Below are 15499 nucleotides of genomic sequence, written 5' to 3'. Positions count from 1 at the left end.
ACGTGCTCTGGACAGGGAGCTGGCTCTCAGCCTCATGCCATCACGTGTGGGACGGTGGCTGTCGGGTCACATCTGGGGACCCTGGCTCCTGCTGCCCCTGCCAGGTCCACACGGAGGAACCGCATGTGAGACACAGGTCTGTTTGCTTCTGCTGCTGCTCCCGCATGGAGGGCCTTGGCCGTCAGCCCAGAACAGGCTATGTGTTGGCCCCCCGGGCCCAGGCTCAGCTGGGCTCAGAGGTGGGTTGGACGCCTAGGATACTGCGGGGGCCTGGTGGCCTGAGCCAGCCTGAAGCCTGGGCATGGGCAGCTGAGTCCCGGCGCTACTTTGCAGCAGGCCGACCCATGGCCGCCCACATGGAGCTCCCCCCATCCTGTTCTCACCCACACCCGCTCTGGAGGGCCCCCAACATGCAGGGCTCCGCAGCCCCACGTCTGTGCTGGGGTAACACCGGCACTGCCCGGGCCGGTCAGGACACCTGGGTGGGCCCTGGCCAGCCATCTCCTGGAGGGGCCAGGAAGGCAGGGATGTGCGAGGGAGCGGCCCTCAGGGGAGGGCGCACCTCGGGAGAACCATGGGCCGGCTCCCCAGCCCGAGCTGCTCTGATGGGTGCTGTGGGTGGGCGCCGGGACCCTGTGTGGGCCTTCCGGCCGGCTGGACTCTGTGCGCCTGCCCGCCGGCACCTCCCGCAGAGTCTGAGGGTCAGGATGGACCCCTGAACGGTCTGGTCTGGGTGACTGCAGCCAGGCTGTCAGTGGGGTCGGCCCGCACTGCTGCTCTTCGTGGCCTCCGGGAAAGCAGCCGTTGGGTTTCGGGGCCCTTTTTTGCAACTGTGCGTTCCCATGAATCACTTCTGTGCGGAGCTCAGCCCGCTGCAGATCCGGACCTCCACGGAGCAGGGCCGGGCCGCCCCGCACAAAGGGCAGCTCTGTACGGGCGCTGAGTGACGGGCCATCCTTTCATCGGGGCGCCTAACCTTTTGGCAGCCACCAGCAGACTGCATTCTGCTTCGCCGATCGGGAGGACAATGCCACGCTGGCCTTTGAATGGACGCTGCCACCAACAGTGCCCCATTCACGGCGTTGGGAACCTAAGGGAGCATTGTCCGCCGTGCTCTGGGGGGACGCGGGGAGACAGCAAGGAGGCTTCTGCGAGGGGAGCCTGCCTGGTTCTGGCTTTATCTCCCCGTGGCGTCAGACCCGGCCCGACGTGGCACAGTGGCCCGGCATACCCGTCCCCCCGTGCCGCGGATGGAGGCCTGTGTGAGAGCCCGGAGGCACCGAGCGCCGTGGGGACAACGTTTTTGTAAATCTAAGGTTGTTCCAAAATGAGCACACGGTGTACGGAAACCTAAGAGAAAAAGCGTTTGTCTGCAGCGTAGAGACTCCCGGGAAGCATCTGCCCCCCTGGCAGTGCCGACTGTGAGTGCCACGGGGCGCCTTGCGGAGGATGTGGCCGCGGTGCTGATGCTGACCCCGGCCGGGCTCACCCGACAGGACTCCTGGCTGAGATGTCAGCATTAAGAAAGCACAGGCCGCAGGCTCTCTGGGTTTTATACAAATAATAATTTTAATGTTTCTCGTGCAGTTCATGAACGTTTTGCTTTCCGTGCGTGATTAACGAAGAGCGTCAGCCTGGGAGGCGGGTTGCACCAGGGCCCTGGGTGCACCTGGTGACCCATCCTCCCGCGGGCGCGCGTGCCCCCAGTGCCGACGGCTAAGCACGGTGGAGCGCTCAGGGCGCGTTCTGTGGCTGAAACGGGGCAGGGAGCTTGGAGCACCGTCCCTCCTGAGCCGCCAGCGCCACAGCTTCCTGACGGCTCCCCAGGCTTTTGGCCGTGAAATGAGATTTTTTTGCACAAGTGACAGGGCTCTTCTGTGCCCCCTTTGAAACGTGGCCTGGCTTAGTCCAACAAAACATTTTACGTTACAACTGTGAAATCTTGGCATGAAGCGCCCCGTTGTCCCCCATTATTTTCTCAGAAATACAGTCTATTGTCCTGGCGCTCAAGTTAATTTGATCAACATTGGGACATTTAACTTTTATGTCCGGGCAAAAGAGCTGTTTCATGCTCATTTTGGGCATTGAAAGGAAATGATTGCCAGAAAAATAATGTTGCTCGGAACAATTGGGAGCAATTAGTTTCCCAGGGAGAGGCGATGTGATGCGGCCGCCGCACCGCTCCCCTTTGTGGCCTCCCGGGCGGCCATCAGTCAGCTGTCAGCTGCTCAAAGACCCTCCAACCTAAGCGTTTCTCTACAGGCAGTTCCCAGAACTCGCCGGGCTGTTGAGCGGCAGAAGAAAAGCTGCTGCGTCTCTAGGCAGAGGCGAGCACCGCGCTAAGACTTGGGTCATTTGGGACACTCCCTCCGCGTGGCCAGCCGCAGAGCTCCCGTCCCAAGTGCCCGTGGGCTGCCGGACGTGCACATGTCCTCTGGGGTGTCCGCCAGCCCGGAGGCCGAGGGCACCGCTGTCATGTGCGTCTTGTGTGGCGTGGACTCGGGGGCCACACAGGCCCGTGTCCTCGCCCCTGCTCAGCCTGCAGGCTCTGGGCCGCCAGCGTGTTCCCGACACCCAGTGGGAGCGCACTGTGAGGACGTGTGAAGTCCAGTCGCCATCCCGACAACATGAGCTCATTATTCCTTATGTCTCACGATGGACGATGTCTGTAAAACAAACTTTATTTCACTGAAAACAAGTTCAAGCGTCCAGAAAGCGTCCAGAAAGCGTCCAGACTGTGTGCCCTGCGGTCTGCTGGTCATGGCCGTGTGTCCGTGTTTATCTCGTGTGTCCTTCTGTTAGGACATAAAACGGTGTCCTCGAGCCCACCCTCCTTTCCCGACTCTCTTGTGTCTGCCGCCGCCCCCGTCTGAGTGGCCTCCGTGACCGGGCCTCTGTCTGTGGTGCTCATGCTCGCAGGGTCGCGCCGTCACTCGCGCGAGCATGTCGTGGAAGCCCCGTTGCTGCGCGTTCCTGAGCGTCCCTGCCGAGTGCCTCTGTCCACGGTGTCGGCATCTGGCCCGGCCCATCGCGTCTTGACCACCGACCACTGCTTTGTTGGCGTGTGGCTGTTTTGGTTTACTGACGGGACGACGTGGCGAGCTGTGGTCTGGCCATTCTGCACTCTGGGCGGGCAGCCCGCCAGCATCCTCGGCCTGGCCAACGTCCGTGCTCACGCTGGTCCAGGGATCGTGGGTGGCGTGTGTCCCACATGTTTCCCGTGCTCGCTGGTAGCGGAGGTTTTAAAGGTGCCCTCGGCTTTCCAGGACCCTAACTCTTATGTCTTCTGCCTGACACTCGAGGAGCTTCTGTGACCGCGCAGCTCGTGGCGTCTGGGCCGTCAGAGTGGCTCTCAGTGCAGAAAACACGTGTTCACTCTCTTCCCGTTGTTTGCAGGCTGAGGCCGGGCCTGGTGCCAGGAGCCCACTGCCCGGGGCTCCTGGGAGCTGCCATCCTGGGCCTGCCCCCCGCATGCTTCTGCTGGAGGACAGTGGGTGGCAGGAGCAGGGCCTTGGTCACTGGGAAATCCCAGTGTGAGCAGCCCCGTCACAGGGCATGACAAGGACACAGGCCTGGGCGGGGACTGCCCCCACGGGCTCGAGCTGTCTTGTGTCCTCACGGTGCAAAGTGCCGCAGACCTGCGGCTCAGACAACACATGCTCGCTCCTCGCAGCGCAAGACCGCGTGCCAGCTCACCGGGTCCTGCTAAGAAGCCACAGCCTGGCCGCTGTGTCCGCATACGGCCGAAAGCACGCGGCCAAGACCATGCGGAGGTTCTGCTCCTGAGCACGCCCCACCCTTCAGACCCATCTCGCCTTCATCCCTCCCAGTGGTGTGTCGGGCCCGTGGCCAGCCACATGGGGGTTGGGGCCTTGACCTGAGAATCTGGGGACAGGGACACACTCGGGGCTCAGCAGGGCCTCACGGCCTCCAGCTGCGAAGACAAGATGCAGGTTATTGGAAACGTGGCAGTGGTCTGCAGCGGGGGTCGGGCAAACAGTGGACTTGGAGACTCCTGCCGCCACGACGAGAGCTCTGCCCAGCCCGGTGCTGCTGGGTTGTGCCGTGGCCCCCCAGCTGACCCCATGCCTGTGGCCGATGGTTTGTGTGCTTCCTGCCCCCAGCACCAACAGCAAGGCGCCCTCAAGCGAGGGACACGCCAAGGTCCCAGCACACACGTCCCACCACCCAAGGGGTGCCTGCCAGGCCTGCCTCCGTGCCCCACTGCCGAGCCACACCGCTCCCCAACTTTGGCGCCTCAGGAGTCACACCTTCTGTCACTAGGCCCGTGAGACGCCTGGCCCTGGGGAGTGTGTTGTGCACTGAGCGCTCCCAGCTGGCCGGTCAGCGGGCCATCTCTCAGGCCCCTCAGGTGGCTGGTGGGGATGTCGCCTGACACCAGAGGGACAGTCAGGTATCTGTGCCTGCCCCCACGCTGACCCGGGCCCTGCGAACACATTGTTCCCTTCATGCTTTCCCGAGATCCCTTCCCTGTCCCCGCCTCAGGCGCATCACACATGAACAGTCCTCCCCGGCTCCCTGGTGCTGGCAGCTGTCGCCCCCGGTGACTGTCCCGCCCGCGCCCCGCTTGCTTTCCGAGCCACACCAGGTTCTCGGGGGCGACGAGCAGCCTGTGTGCTCCTGGTGCTGTCCGTGCTGCGGTGGCCAAGGCCAAAGCCACCAGCCAGGAACGCCGGAGTGTCCGACTCCGCCCAGCGAACACCTCGTCCTGGAGACACGAGTGCGCGGCCCTCCCGACGCGTGTCAGCCTGCCTCGTCCCATGATGAAATCGCCTGTCAAAACAGAATGAGACTCCATTTTCAAGGCCTAAAAAATGGATTTTTATGGCTTTTCTTGTAATTCTCTTTTTGAATTAGGCACAGGATATTGATGTGGGTCTACTTTTTAATCATAATGGCGTCTGACAAGGTAATTAATTTTAAAACAACTTTTTTCTCTTGGTCCAAATGGCACTATACTGAAATTAGCAGTGAGTGCCGTGAGGGCCGCGGGCCCGGCACTCAGGTGATTGCCTCGGCCGTGACAGCCCTCCGTCTCGCCAACGCTGCGGACGGTGCTCGTTATTAATGAGCACAGGCCATTACATCAAGAGGAGCAGGGCATGGAAGTGTGATAAAATTTAGATTTTTAATGATAGAGTTACAAGAATCCGGCCCTGCTGACCGATTCCCCTGTAGTGGACGTGGCTCCCTCGGGGGCAGGGCAGCCGCAGCCGTGGGCATCCCGAGCGCCGCGCAGGCAAGAAGGACCCGCCGTCCAGGAGAACCTGCGGCAGCGAGCGCTTCTCCCGCTGGACGCGCTGGAGCCTTGTCGAGTCTCTTCAGCCCGATACCGTCTGATGAGCCAATAGTTGTTTGCTTCCGTGGTCCGTTCCCACAGCGCCACTGCCTGCGTCCCTCTGCTACCGTCCGACCCGTCAGGCCGGGACCCGTGAGGACATGGGCGGCCCATGGCCAGTGTGCGCAGGAGCCCGGGCTCTCTGTGGTCGCGCAAACACCCTCTCGCTGGTGCTGTCTCCCGCTCGCTGGAACCCCAGGCTTGGACCTGACCTCTGTGGTTTCTGTCGTCCCTCTGTGGGCAGTTGCCACTCCCACCACGGCCCCCACGTGTCCGGAGACCCGAAACGGCCCGGTGACTCCAGTGGCTTCACACACCTTCTGAATATTCATTGATCCCAGAAAATATGAGGTGCTTGCCTTGTTCCAGCCCAGGGCTTGACGGGGACGTCCCGCAAATCGCACGGGACAGATGGCATTTCTTAAGGCGGAGATTTTACGAGACGGTGTGGGCTCAGCACACAGGAGTTGACAGAGGAAGAATCCTTGGTAAGAAACAGACTCTGCACATGCGTGACGTATGTACACACGCCCACACGTGTGCAACACTTACACACGCGGGACATGCACGTACACCACGTACGCAGCACACCCGAGTCTCCCGCGTCACGTTTCCGCAGTCACACCTCGTCTCAAGCTCTGTGCTCCCCGTCCCAGGAGGAGCACGTGTGCAGAGAGCGGGGTCAGGAGTCCGACCCGTGAGCCGCCCCCAGGACTGCCACCGCTCCGTGCTTCTTGGTGGACGGAAGCTGACGGATCATCAGAAACGCAGATTCTCCGACACGCAGAGGGAGCAGGAGCCAGCCGGAATGTGCTTTGGTTTAGTTTTTCTCAAAAAAATAAAAATCAAAAAAAGAAAGGAAAGAGAAATGCGTCTGCGAGACCCGAGGCCGTGGACGCTGGTGGGGAGGCTGGGGCGCGCAGCCCCCGGGGGTCCAGGCGCCGTGCTGACCTTCTGCTCACCACGTCCTCGCCCGCTCCCAGCGACCAGCCAGCTCCGGGGGTCAGCAGCGGATGAGCATTAGGAAACCGTCCCCGGCACAGCAGTCCCGACCTCAGAGACCCCTCAGCCCGGACGGCACCCACCTGGCCTTTGTGTGTCCAGACCTTGGCAGAAGGATGCTCAGGAGCCACCCTGGCCAGGTCAGGAAGCCCGGCTGGGAGTGGGCTGTGGGGGAGGGGAGCAGCGTGGAGGGAGCGGCGGCGTCCTGAGACGGGGCAGGGCAGGCCGGATCATGGGAGCAGCTGTTTGCTGAGGTGACCCTGTGCCTCCTCTGGGAGCCCCTGGGGACAGGTGCCCTGGGGGGCAACAGGTGTGACCTCAGAAAACAGAAACCAGTCCCTGTGAAAAGCTGTGAATGGTGCTGGTTTGGGTTCTTAAAAGTCGTGATTAAACCCCAACAGTTGTATTCTGTCCCTGTGACCTGGCCCCGGAGGGCCTGCTCGTGGCAGCACCAGGACCGTGTGAAGGGCCCGCGTTCTCAGGGCTGAGGCCGCCTCCCATGCTGCTGGGGCATCTGTGCACCCGACCTGCACCCTGTGCCCATGAGGCCGGGGACCGGGAGGCCCGTGCTCAAGTGTCCTGATGTGACTGACGCTCAGAGACCTTTCCAGGTGCCTCTACTTGTTCTCTAAAGAGTTTTTTCTTCTGAAGCTGTTTAATGGCAGAAGCAGCTTCCGTCCCTTCAGGATGGGATGGGGGGGGGGCTTCCTGCCCAGGGACGGAGCCCACGTGGGACCGGCGTAGGGGCGGACCCTGGGCTGGGGCAGCAGGCGCCCCACCAGCACTCCTGACACTTGTATTTGTTTATTTCTTTTTTTTTTTTTTAAGATTTTATTTATTTATTTGACAGAGACACAGCGAGAGAGGGAATACAAGCAGGGGGAGTGAGAGGGGGAAGCAGGCTCCCCACCGAGCAGGGAGCCCGATGTGGGGCTCGATCCCAGGACCCCGGGATCATGCCCTGAGCTGAAGGCAGAGGCTTAACCCACTGAGCCACCCAGACGCCCCTATATTTCTGAACAGTGTTTCCTCCATAGCAGTTTATAACAAATGAAGGAATCTGCTGTTTGCACTCACCAGTGGTGTGTTAAACACGCCTTTCCTTTTCAAATGCAGGTATGAGTTGAAAGTTTTTCCAATTAAAAAGAAAAAGAGGATATTTGTGGACTGTATCTAGATGATACAGTGATTAAGGTAGGAGAGAAATGTGAAAACAGCCGAGATGTCCTTGAAGGAATCGTCCTCAGGACAGGCGTCCCCGTGGAAAGTCACGCCGCCTGCCAGCCTGCAGGGTCGGTGACGGTCTGCGGGGGAGGAGTGCAGGGCCTCAAGAGGCCAAGTGATTTGGGGGGTTTTGTGCTCCGTGACCCAACTGGGAAGAGGATGGAGCGTGGAACACACGGAGCGCTCAGCCGGCCACCGGGAAAATCGATACACGGAGATTCCCAGCGTCACCGCGATTCCGGACGGGTGGGAGGCCGACGGGGCTCTGCCGTGAAGGCGGGAGGAGCTGGGCGGGCCTTCCGGGGAGGATGCCCGGCCAGGGGCTCGCTCGTGCGAGGCAGAGCTCAGTGACGGCGGGAGGCCCACGGACGGCCCAGACGCCAGCCACGGACCCAGAGAGCGGGTTCTCACGGCTCCGAGGGCCGCTCTGGAGCTCATCAGGAAAGCGGCGAGAACGGAAAAGAAGAACCGGATGGAAGCGAGTTAGGACAGAAAATGCAGGTTCAACACGTCCGGAGCAATCGGGCGGCCCCGTGTGGGGAGTGCGTGGGGGTGGTGGGGGCGGAAGTGCAGCTTGCTCCCCCGGCCAGGACGGGGGGACAGTGTCGACAAGTGCCATGAGGCATTGGTGAGCTTCCCGACACCAGGACCCCGCATGCCCCCGGTGCCCCCCACCACTCACAGCCAGGAATGAGCAGTCACGGCCTACGGAGACCTTTCTTGTGACCCAGGAGAGCATCACGGAGCTGGGCAGGGGGTCATGTGCTCTGTCCGTCTTCCTGTCTGTCAAGCTAATGAACAGAGGAGGCCAAAGCAGTGGTAAGCAGCGCCGGCATCCAGGGGTCGAGGCAGGGGACATGGTGCCCACGCCCAGGGAGGCGAGGCAGGGGACACGGTGCCCAAGCATCATGCTAGGCCCCGCCAGCGCAGAGAGGCATTACCAGGGGGACTGGAGATGCATCAGGTTTCTTGGTAACCAGTGAAGGTTTCCAAGTCAATCTGGTTAAGACCTTGCCCCCGGCCTTTGCCGGCCTGATGACATTGGGTTTTAGTCCATCTGGGGATGTGCCCTCCGCCCTGTGCCCCTGCAGCCCCACAGCTCTGTCCGAGCAGGTGCGAGAGCGGAGCCGTGCCCCCTGACCGTCGTCCTGCACCGAGCACGTGCTCTGCTCCGCAGCCGTCTCTTTCGCGTTCTGCCGTCCGGTGGAAGGAACCGGCGCTCGGCTTTGCGGCCAGAAGCGAACAGCGGTCATTACTCGCGCTGGGTAACGCTGGGGCGCGTGGAGGGAGCCGTCCTCGTGCCTCGCCGTGAGCAGAGAGGTGACTGGGAGGAGGCTACCGGCTGGCGCACTTCGTGTGTGCCAGTGTCAGTGCAAGAGTAGGGAAGGGACCGTGGTCGATTGAAAAAAGGTGGAAAAGATGTTCCCACGCAGCCGGCGCCTCCCTTACCTCGCACCTCACGGTGCTTTTGTGCCTCGGAAATGTGGGAACGGGCCGATACCTGAACGCGTCAGAGCCAGCGCAGGCGTCCGTCCTGCTGGGAGGGGTCGTGGAAGCGCCAGGCCAAGGGCCCGGCCAGCAGTCCTGCCCTTGCGTCCCCGCCCGGCGACCCCCAAGAGCCCTGAGCCCGGCCCTCATTCTTCCCGCACGCAGACCACACTTCCCACCAGATGCAGTTTCCACGCTGCGCGGGCCCACTGGGCAGGACACAGTGGTGGCTCATGCGTGTCCGTGTGGAGAGGGCCACGTGTGTCTGGTGGGCGTGTGTCGTGGTCACTGCTGCTCGGGAGCGCGTGGAAGGCGCGTGCACGGGCCGTGTGGCAGAAGGGAGGCTGATTGCCTGGTGGGACGGTAATGTTGTCTCCTTCTCCTCCCAGAATCATCGACCAGCGATTCGAGAAAGTGTCCTACTTTGTGTTTGGCGATTTCAACTTCCGGCTGGACTCCAAGTCCGTGGTGGAGGTAGGCACCTGCCCCAGCCTCGTCGGGAGCCCATAGTCAGGGCCCTCACAGGCAGGATCAGCCCTGCCGTTCTCACTGCTGGTATTTACGGGAAATACTCCTCATAAGGAGGTTTTAGAGCTGAAAGGGGCCGTTACTGGAACTAGAAAGGGACAGAGTCCTGCTGACCTCCGCAGTGCTCAGGTGGTCATTGCCAATGACGTGCCGTCATGTCCTGCTGTGACGGTTCTGTTGTCCACTGTCGAAAAGCAGACAGGCCGGTGGGGAGACACGGCCGGAGGGGCTGCTCCCTCCGCTTCCTCGCTGAGAGTGCGGGAAACCAGCCTTTCACCGAAAGATTCGCGGACGTCACCCAGTTCCTGGGGCTTGGAGGCCATGTGTCTCCTGGGTGCGCCCACGGGCCCCCGGCGGGACGCTCCACTAAGAACAGGTGCAGACAGGAGGCCTCGGCCCTGCCCTGTCCCAGCCGTGGGACCTAGAGCATCACCTCTGCAGCCAGGGAGGGGGGCCCGGGGCTCTGGCTGAGGGCTGAGGGTCCACCGTATGCCGTGCAGCAGGGACCACAGCCCCAGGGCCAGCGGCAGTCAAGGGGAGTCTGCCCAGACCCCACCAGCAGGCCTGGACGGGGAGGCCGGCCGCCCACAGCAGGTGCACAGCGCACCCCTGGTGGAGACACGGGGGCTGTTCAAGCGATCGCCTTCCGGTCAGGATCCCGGGGCACAGACCCCACTGAGCGTCCATCATCCGTCTCCGCAGAAGTTGCTCCTGGAAGTTGGGGGGCGGGCTGTCCGTCGTTACAGCTCCCCGTGGGCGACAGAGATGAGGGATCGTGGGAATTGTCTCGTGATGCAGCTGATCCGATGGCGCCCCACTGGGTGGGCTCACAGGCGGTAGGCGGGTGCGCCTGGGCACACTGCAGGTGCTGCAGGCCGGGGGACGGGGGGTACCGGTGCTGTGGTGTGGGGCTGTCCGCCAGGACGGGCCAGTGAGTCCCACCAGGACTCTGAAGTCCTGCACACAGAGCTGCTCGTTTTCCCCTCCCCATGTGGAGGGTGGAGAGTGAGTCCGTCAGGGCCCAGGCCCATCAGCGAGCCCAGGAGCTCGTCTGTCTTGTGGAAACGTGCCCCCGTGTCTGACGCTGTTAGGGCCCTGGGGTCCTTCCCCAAGGGCCGCCACCTGCGTTAATTTCAGGCCACTGGGGGTTGAAAAGCCACGCTTTTGTGAGATCCTGACCCTCTACGCAGGGGTCCTTCCTGACGGGCGCTCGGGACAGTAAGCCACTGGGCAGACAGCCCCTCCTCGCCCCTCTGGCCTAACCCAGCCGGCTGTGCGCTCGGGGAGGTCCGAGGACAGTCGAACGTGGCCTTTTCTTCCCCGTGAAACAGAGACCCCAGCAGGGGTCTTCTGCTCCACGCGCGGCCAGGGCTGCCCCAGGGCTGTGTGGCGCATGACGCAGGGGCTGAGCCGGAGGCTGGCCTGCAGAGGGCGAGAGGAGCAGGGTGGCGGGAGCCGGTCGCGCGGGTGCCGGTGCCGTCAGAGCCTCCTGCCCGAGAACCACACTTGCCCGCCCCCGGGCCGAGACCTGTGGAGCTGGGCTCCTGCGTCGCATGCCCTCCGGGAAGACAGCTGAGGGCTGGCAGCACTCAAAAGGGTTAACAAAGGACGCTGCGTGCTGTTTGTCATGTAACGCGGCCCTCACGCTCAAGGTGCCTTCTCTGATGCCTCTCCCCTGCTCCGTGGCCTTCAGCAGCTTGGACCGTGTCCTACAACAAGGGGCTCCTGTGCACGGTGGTCCCAGCAGGTGGGAGGGACTGTTGTGAATCACTGAGGAGCTTCAAGAGTCTTCGAGCTGCCGTAACCCGGATGGTTCCGGGATCCATAAGCGTCCGTATCTGAAGGGCTCCCAAGTCTGAAAGTCTGTCCCGCGTTCTCCTCCCTTTCCTGCAGGAAAGCAAAGGAGGATCTTGGTTCTGATGATTTTCCCGTCAGAATTTACAGATCTAGAGAAGGAATGACTTGAAATGCTCTTTTTAAGAGAGGATTCAGATTTTCAGAAGAAGTGGGACAGCACACACGTGCCTGCCTCTCCCCGAGCCCGCAGGCCCCTGCGCTGGGCCCCCATCTCCTGTCGACCCGACTGGCCCTGGCCCAGCATCTTGGGGTCTTGGCCCCTCCCTGCACCCCAGGGCAGTCGGCCGCACCCCACCGCCAGCCAAGGGGGCGAGGGGACACGGGGAGGCCAGGCTGCCTGCATCTCCGGAGCTCAGATGGTGAGAAGCTACGTTCCCACAGTAGCTGCCCCTTCCCACCCCTGCACGTCTGTGTGATGTCAGGCACCAAGTGTGGTTTTATGTACCTAGAAAGATGGTAACTGTCTTCCCTTTGTGTCGTCCCTCCTTTGAGGAGGTCACGTAATAAATACATTCCCGGTGCACCCTCTCTTAAACATTTCCACGTGTCCCTCCAGGTCCCTGTTGACTGCCCTGCTGGGAGGCCCCACAGTGGTGGTGCTGGGGAGGCACGGGACCGTCGGTGGCTGGAGGTCCCAGGAACCCGAGGCCCGAGCCACAGCAGGCCGAGGGCGGGGACACCCAGGGTGTGTCGTGGGGAGGCCTCGAAAGGTCACAGAAGGCGCCCCTGATGGTAGCGTGGAACTAGTGCGACACTTTCTCTGAGCTCGTTGTCATGACATGGCCTCTCCCAGCTCCCGTCTTCACCTTCATCCTTGTCCCCTCATCCTTGTTGTCCTTGTCCCCTCGCCTTGGGGCCCATCCAAAAGCCAGCCTGGTTTCGTCTCAAGATCCTTCACTAATTACGTCGACAAGGACCTTCCTTCAAAATAAGGTCATGTTCTGAGGTCTGGGCAGACACGGATTGTGGGGGTTGCCTCAACCTGTGCGTGACAGCCCGTGATGCCAGAACAACATTTGAAAGGCCAAATGCTGAACAGTAAACATGCTTGTTGGCACAGGTTCATCTAAACATAAGTTAAACGGGAAAGGAACGAGTTTCTTGCACTGGTGAGTGATTTCAGTGGCGTTAGGTAAGGCGTCTTTAGTTACCAAATTTTAAAATACCACATGAGCATATCTTAGAAAATCAGAATCTACTAGTAGCACGGCTTGGCTTTCTAAAAGGGTTACTTTTTTTTTAAATTTTTTTTATAGATTTTATTTATTTGTCGGAGAGAGAGAGAGGGAGAGAGAGAGAACAAGCAGGAGGCGGAGGCAGCGGGAGAAGCAGGCCCCCCGCCAAGCAGAGAGCCCGATGTGGGGCTCGATCCCAGGACCCTGAGACCATGACCTGAGCCGAAGGCAGAGGCTTAACCCTCTGAGCCCCCCAGGTGCCCCTTAAAGGGGCTTTAATTATGAAAACAACTGATGAGATTTTGTGGGAACCCTGAGAGTCTGACTCAGCCTGAGGTACCCACAGGCAGGCCTGCGAGCAGATGGTTGAGGAGCGGCGTTCCGGAAACCTGGGCACCCTGAGTCCGGCCCTGGTGAATGCGGGTTCAGGGCCCAGCGTGCGGAGGGGCAGGCTCTCCGTCGGGCCTCTGACCCACTTCACTTTGCTTTTGCTTGTCTTCCAAACTAACTGCCCAGTGAGGACATGCGGAGACCGTCGGACACCACCTCCGGCCGGGCAGCGTCACCGGGAGCGTGTAGAAGCGCGTCCGCGGGGCCCCATACCCGCAGGCCCCATGCTGAGAAGCATGAGGTCAAGCCTCGTGCATCTCAGTGTCCTCTGGGCGCCACGGCCCGCGCGGGGTCAGGGGACGGGCTCCCGCAGGTGCGCAGCCAGGACGCCCGCCCGAGCTGGCGCTGCTGAGCCATGGCTCCCCACGGGATGCAGACGTGGTGGCTGGCGTGAGCTCCGGACCGGGCGGTGCTGCGGCGGCCCCGTTCCTGCCGCCATGTTTCCAGAACCCGCGTGGGAGGCCGTCCTGGGGGCCGTCGGGCTGCCCGTTGGCTTTTCTCCAGCCTGCATGGGTGGTTCTGGGCCACAGACCCGTGGCGGGTCGGAGCCTCCGATTCTGGTCACCGCTTCCCAGCAGGCTGCTCCCAGCCAGCGTCCCCTCCTCGTTTGCTCCGTGAGACTTTCCTGTGTGCCCACTGCGTGTCTGGGCTGAACGCAGGGCCCGGCCCCATGGTGACGGCCTGGTGCCAGCAGGGGCGTGGGGGTGGGTCTGCCTCGCGGTGGGACGGCCCCAAGACCTGGCCGGCCTGGGGACACTGGAGTCCCGCACCTCGTCTGCTCTTCCTGACGTGCCTTCCCGTCCGTTCCCTGCACCCTTGGGAGTCGGAGCAGCAACCTGAGAGCGGCGTCCTCCCGAGCGCCCGTGCTCGCTGAGACCGTGCGCTCTTTGCAGGAGAGCCCTGACTCGGATGCCACCAAGGCTGCGGGCCAGAGGCCAGCAGGGCCTGTTTTGGGGCGGGGTCTCCTGTGGGAAGGCACAGCAGGGAGCTGTGGGGTCCTGTCGGGTTCTCAGGTGTAGTCTGGGGGCATCAGTGAGGTTGGCATGCGGACAGGGTAGGAGGTGCAGCCCTGGCAGGCACTGGGGTGTGGGCAGCCCGGAGGAGGGGGCCGCTCTCCATCCTCCACGGGGCCCAGGGTGCTCTCTGTCCCTCTGCAGTGCCAAGGAGATGAGTGGGGCGCCCGACCTCTCCTCCTGAACCACACAGACACAGGCCAGAAAAAGGCAGTGGGGCTGGACCCACATTGCCCACCACTGGCCTGGGCCTGGGCCTCCATCTCTCCACCCGAGTGGACGGGTAGACTTCCCTGAGCCGTGACTCCTCTTGGAAAAGCCGCTTGTGGACGCCCACATTCAGTGCTTGCAGACTGGGTCCTGGGGACAGGAGGAGAAGGACATGCTAACCTCTACCCTTGGTTCCGGAGAAGGGGCTGGACGTGGTTTTCAGATCACCCAAGGGCAGCGTGGCTGGTGACCACGAGTGCCCTGGATAGCGTGCGTGTGGGAAGACGGCCGAAGGGGGCATGGGGGCGGCACGGCCTCTTGCCTGACGGCGACTTGGGTCTCTTCCCATGGAGTGCTGTCCTGAGAAGCCGCTTCCCCCAGCTAGAGCGGCCAGGTCAGCCCGCCCGGCCCTGGGGCGGCGTCCCGGCAGGAGTCATCAGAGGTTAATTCAATCTGCCTCCGGAACAATGGGGGGCCAGTGAGCGGCCGTGGCCGCCGTGAAGGACAGGCAGTGATTGTCCGTCCAGCGGCCACAGCGGGGTGGGGCGGGGCGTCTCCCGGCGCGGGGCTCAAGCAGGCCCGAGCGGGACGGGGAGACCGTGTCATGGCAGAGGGGCCGGGAGCAGGGCCTGCTGCGTGTGGAGGGACGACCCCGTCCCAGCGAGCCGGCAGCTTCCTGCTCCGGAGGCATGCGGACGCCCGCGTGCTTGTGGAGCAGAACCGGGGCGGCGGCCCGGGAGCACACTTGGCCGCGCCAGAGCCGTAATTAAACACACACTGGCGCGACCGTCACGTGCTGGCCGACGGGCCGCGTGTCACGAAACTGATCCCAAACGCAGGCTCCGGCTCAGCCCTGTGGCGGCTCCAAGGGTATGTTTCATGCCTTGCGCGGTGGCAGTTGGCAGCTGGGGCGCTCAGCTGGCTGGCCGCAGTGACAAAGAGTGACGGCCGTGCCAGGCACTCCCGTCTCCGCGAGGCCCGGCCGCACGCCCACCTGCCGTCCTTCATCCCTGACAGCGATGGTGATGAATGTGTTTTTGGAGGCTGGTGGCCGTTTTGAAAACCAGTTGCCAGTGACGGAACCGTGCCCGTGCTCAGGTGCCAGGTGGGCCCGTGGGGACCTGTCTGGGAGGGGCACCCCCCACACTGACAGGGACAGCCTTGGAACGGACCAGAAGGACCCTTGGCAGAGCACGCCTCCTGCGTCACGAAACCACCAAAGACCCCAGCCAAGAGGAGGGGTGCGGCCAGCT

The 15499-nt window shown here is 62.4% G+C and overlaps 1 protein-coding gene across 2 annotated transcripts in view; it reads left to right on the top strand.

The window, feature by feature from the left end:
• The window catches only part of INPP5A (inositol polyphosphate-5-phosphatase A), a 166431-nt gene that overhangs the window by 122361 nt on the left and 28571 nt on the right, over positions 1-15499 (top strand). For both annotated transcript variants that reach the window (XM_032882052.1, XM_032882053.1), the window contains exon 9: positions 9463-9547. In XM_032882052.1, the coding sequence (XP_032737943.1) occupies positions 9463-9547 (85 nt within the window). The remainder of the gene's footprint in view (positions 1-9462; positions 9548-15499) is intronic.

Source organism: Lontra canadensis, unplaced genomic scaffold (assembly GCF_010015895.1).
Source record: "Lontra canadensis isolate GAN:19392208 unplaced genomic scaffold, GSC_riverotter_1.0 scaffold79, whole genome shotgun sequence".
Lineage (NCBI taxonomy): Eukaryota > Metazoa > Chordata > Mammalia > Carnivora > Mustelidae > Lontra > Lontra canadensis.
The sequence above is the reverse complement of the archived record's forward strand: the minus strand, read 5'-3'. Positions and strand labels throughout refer to the sequence as shown.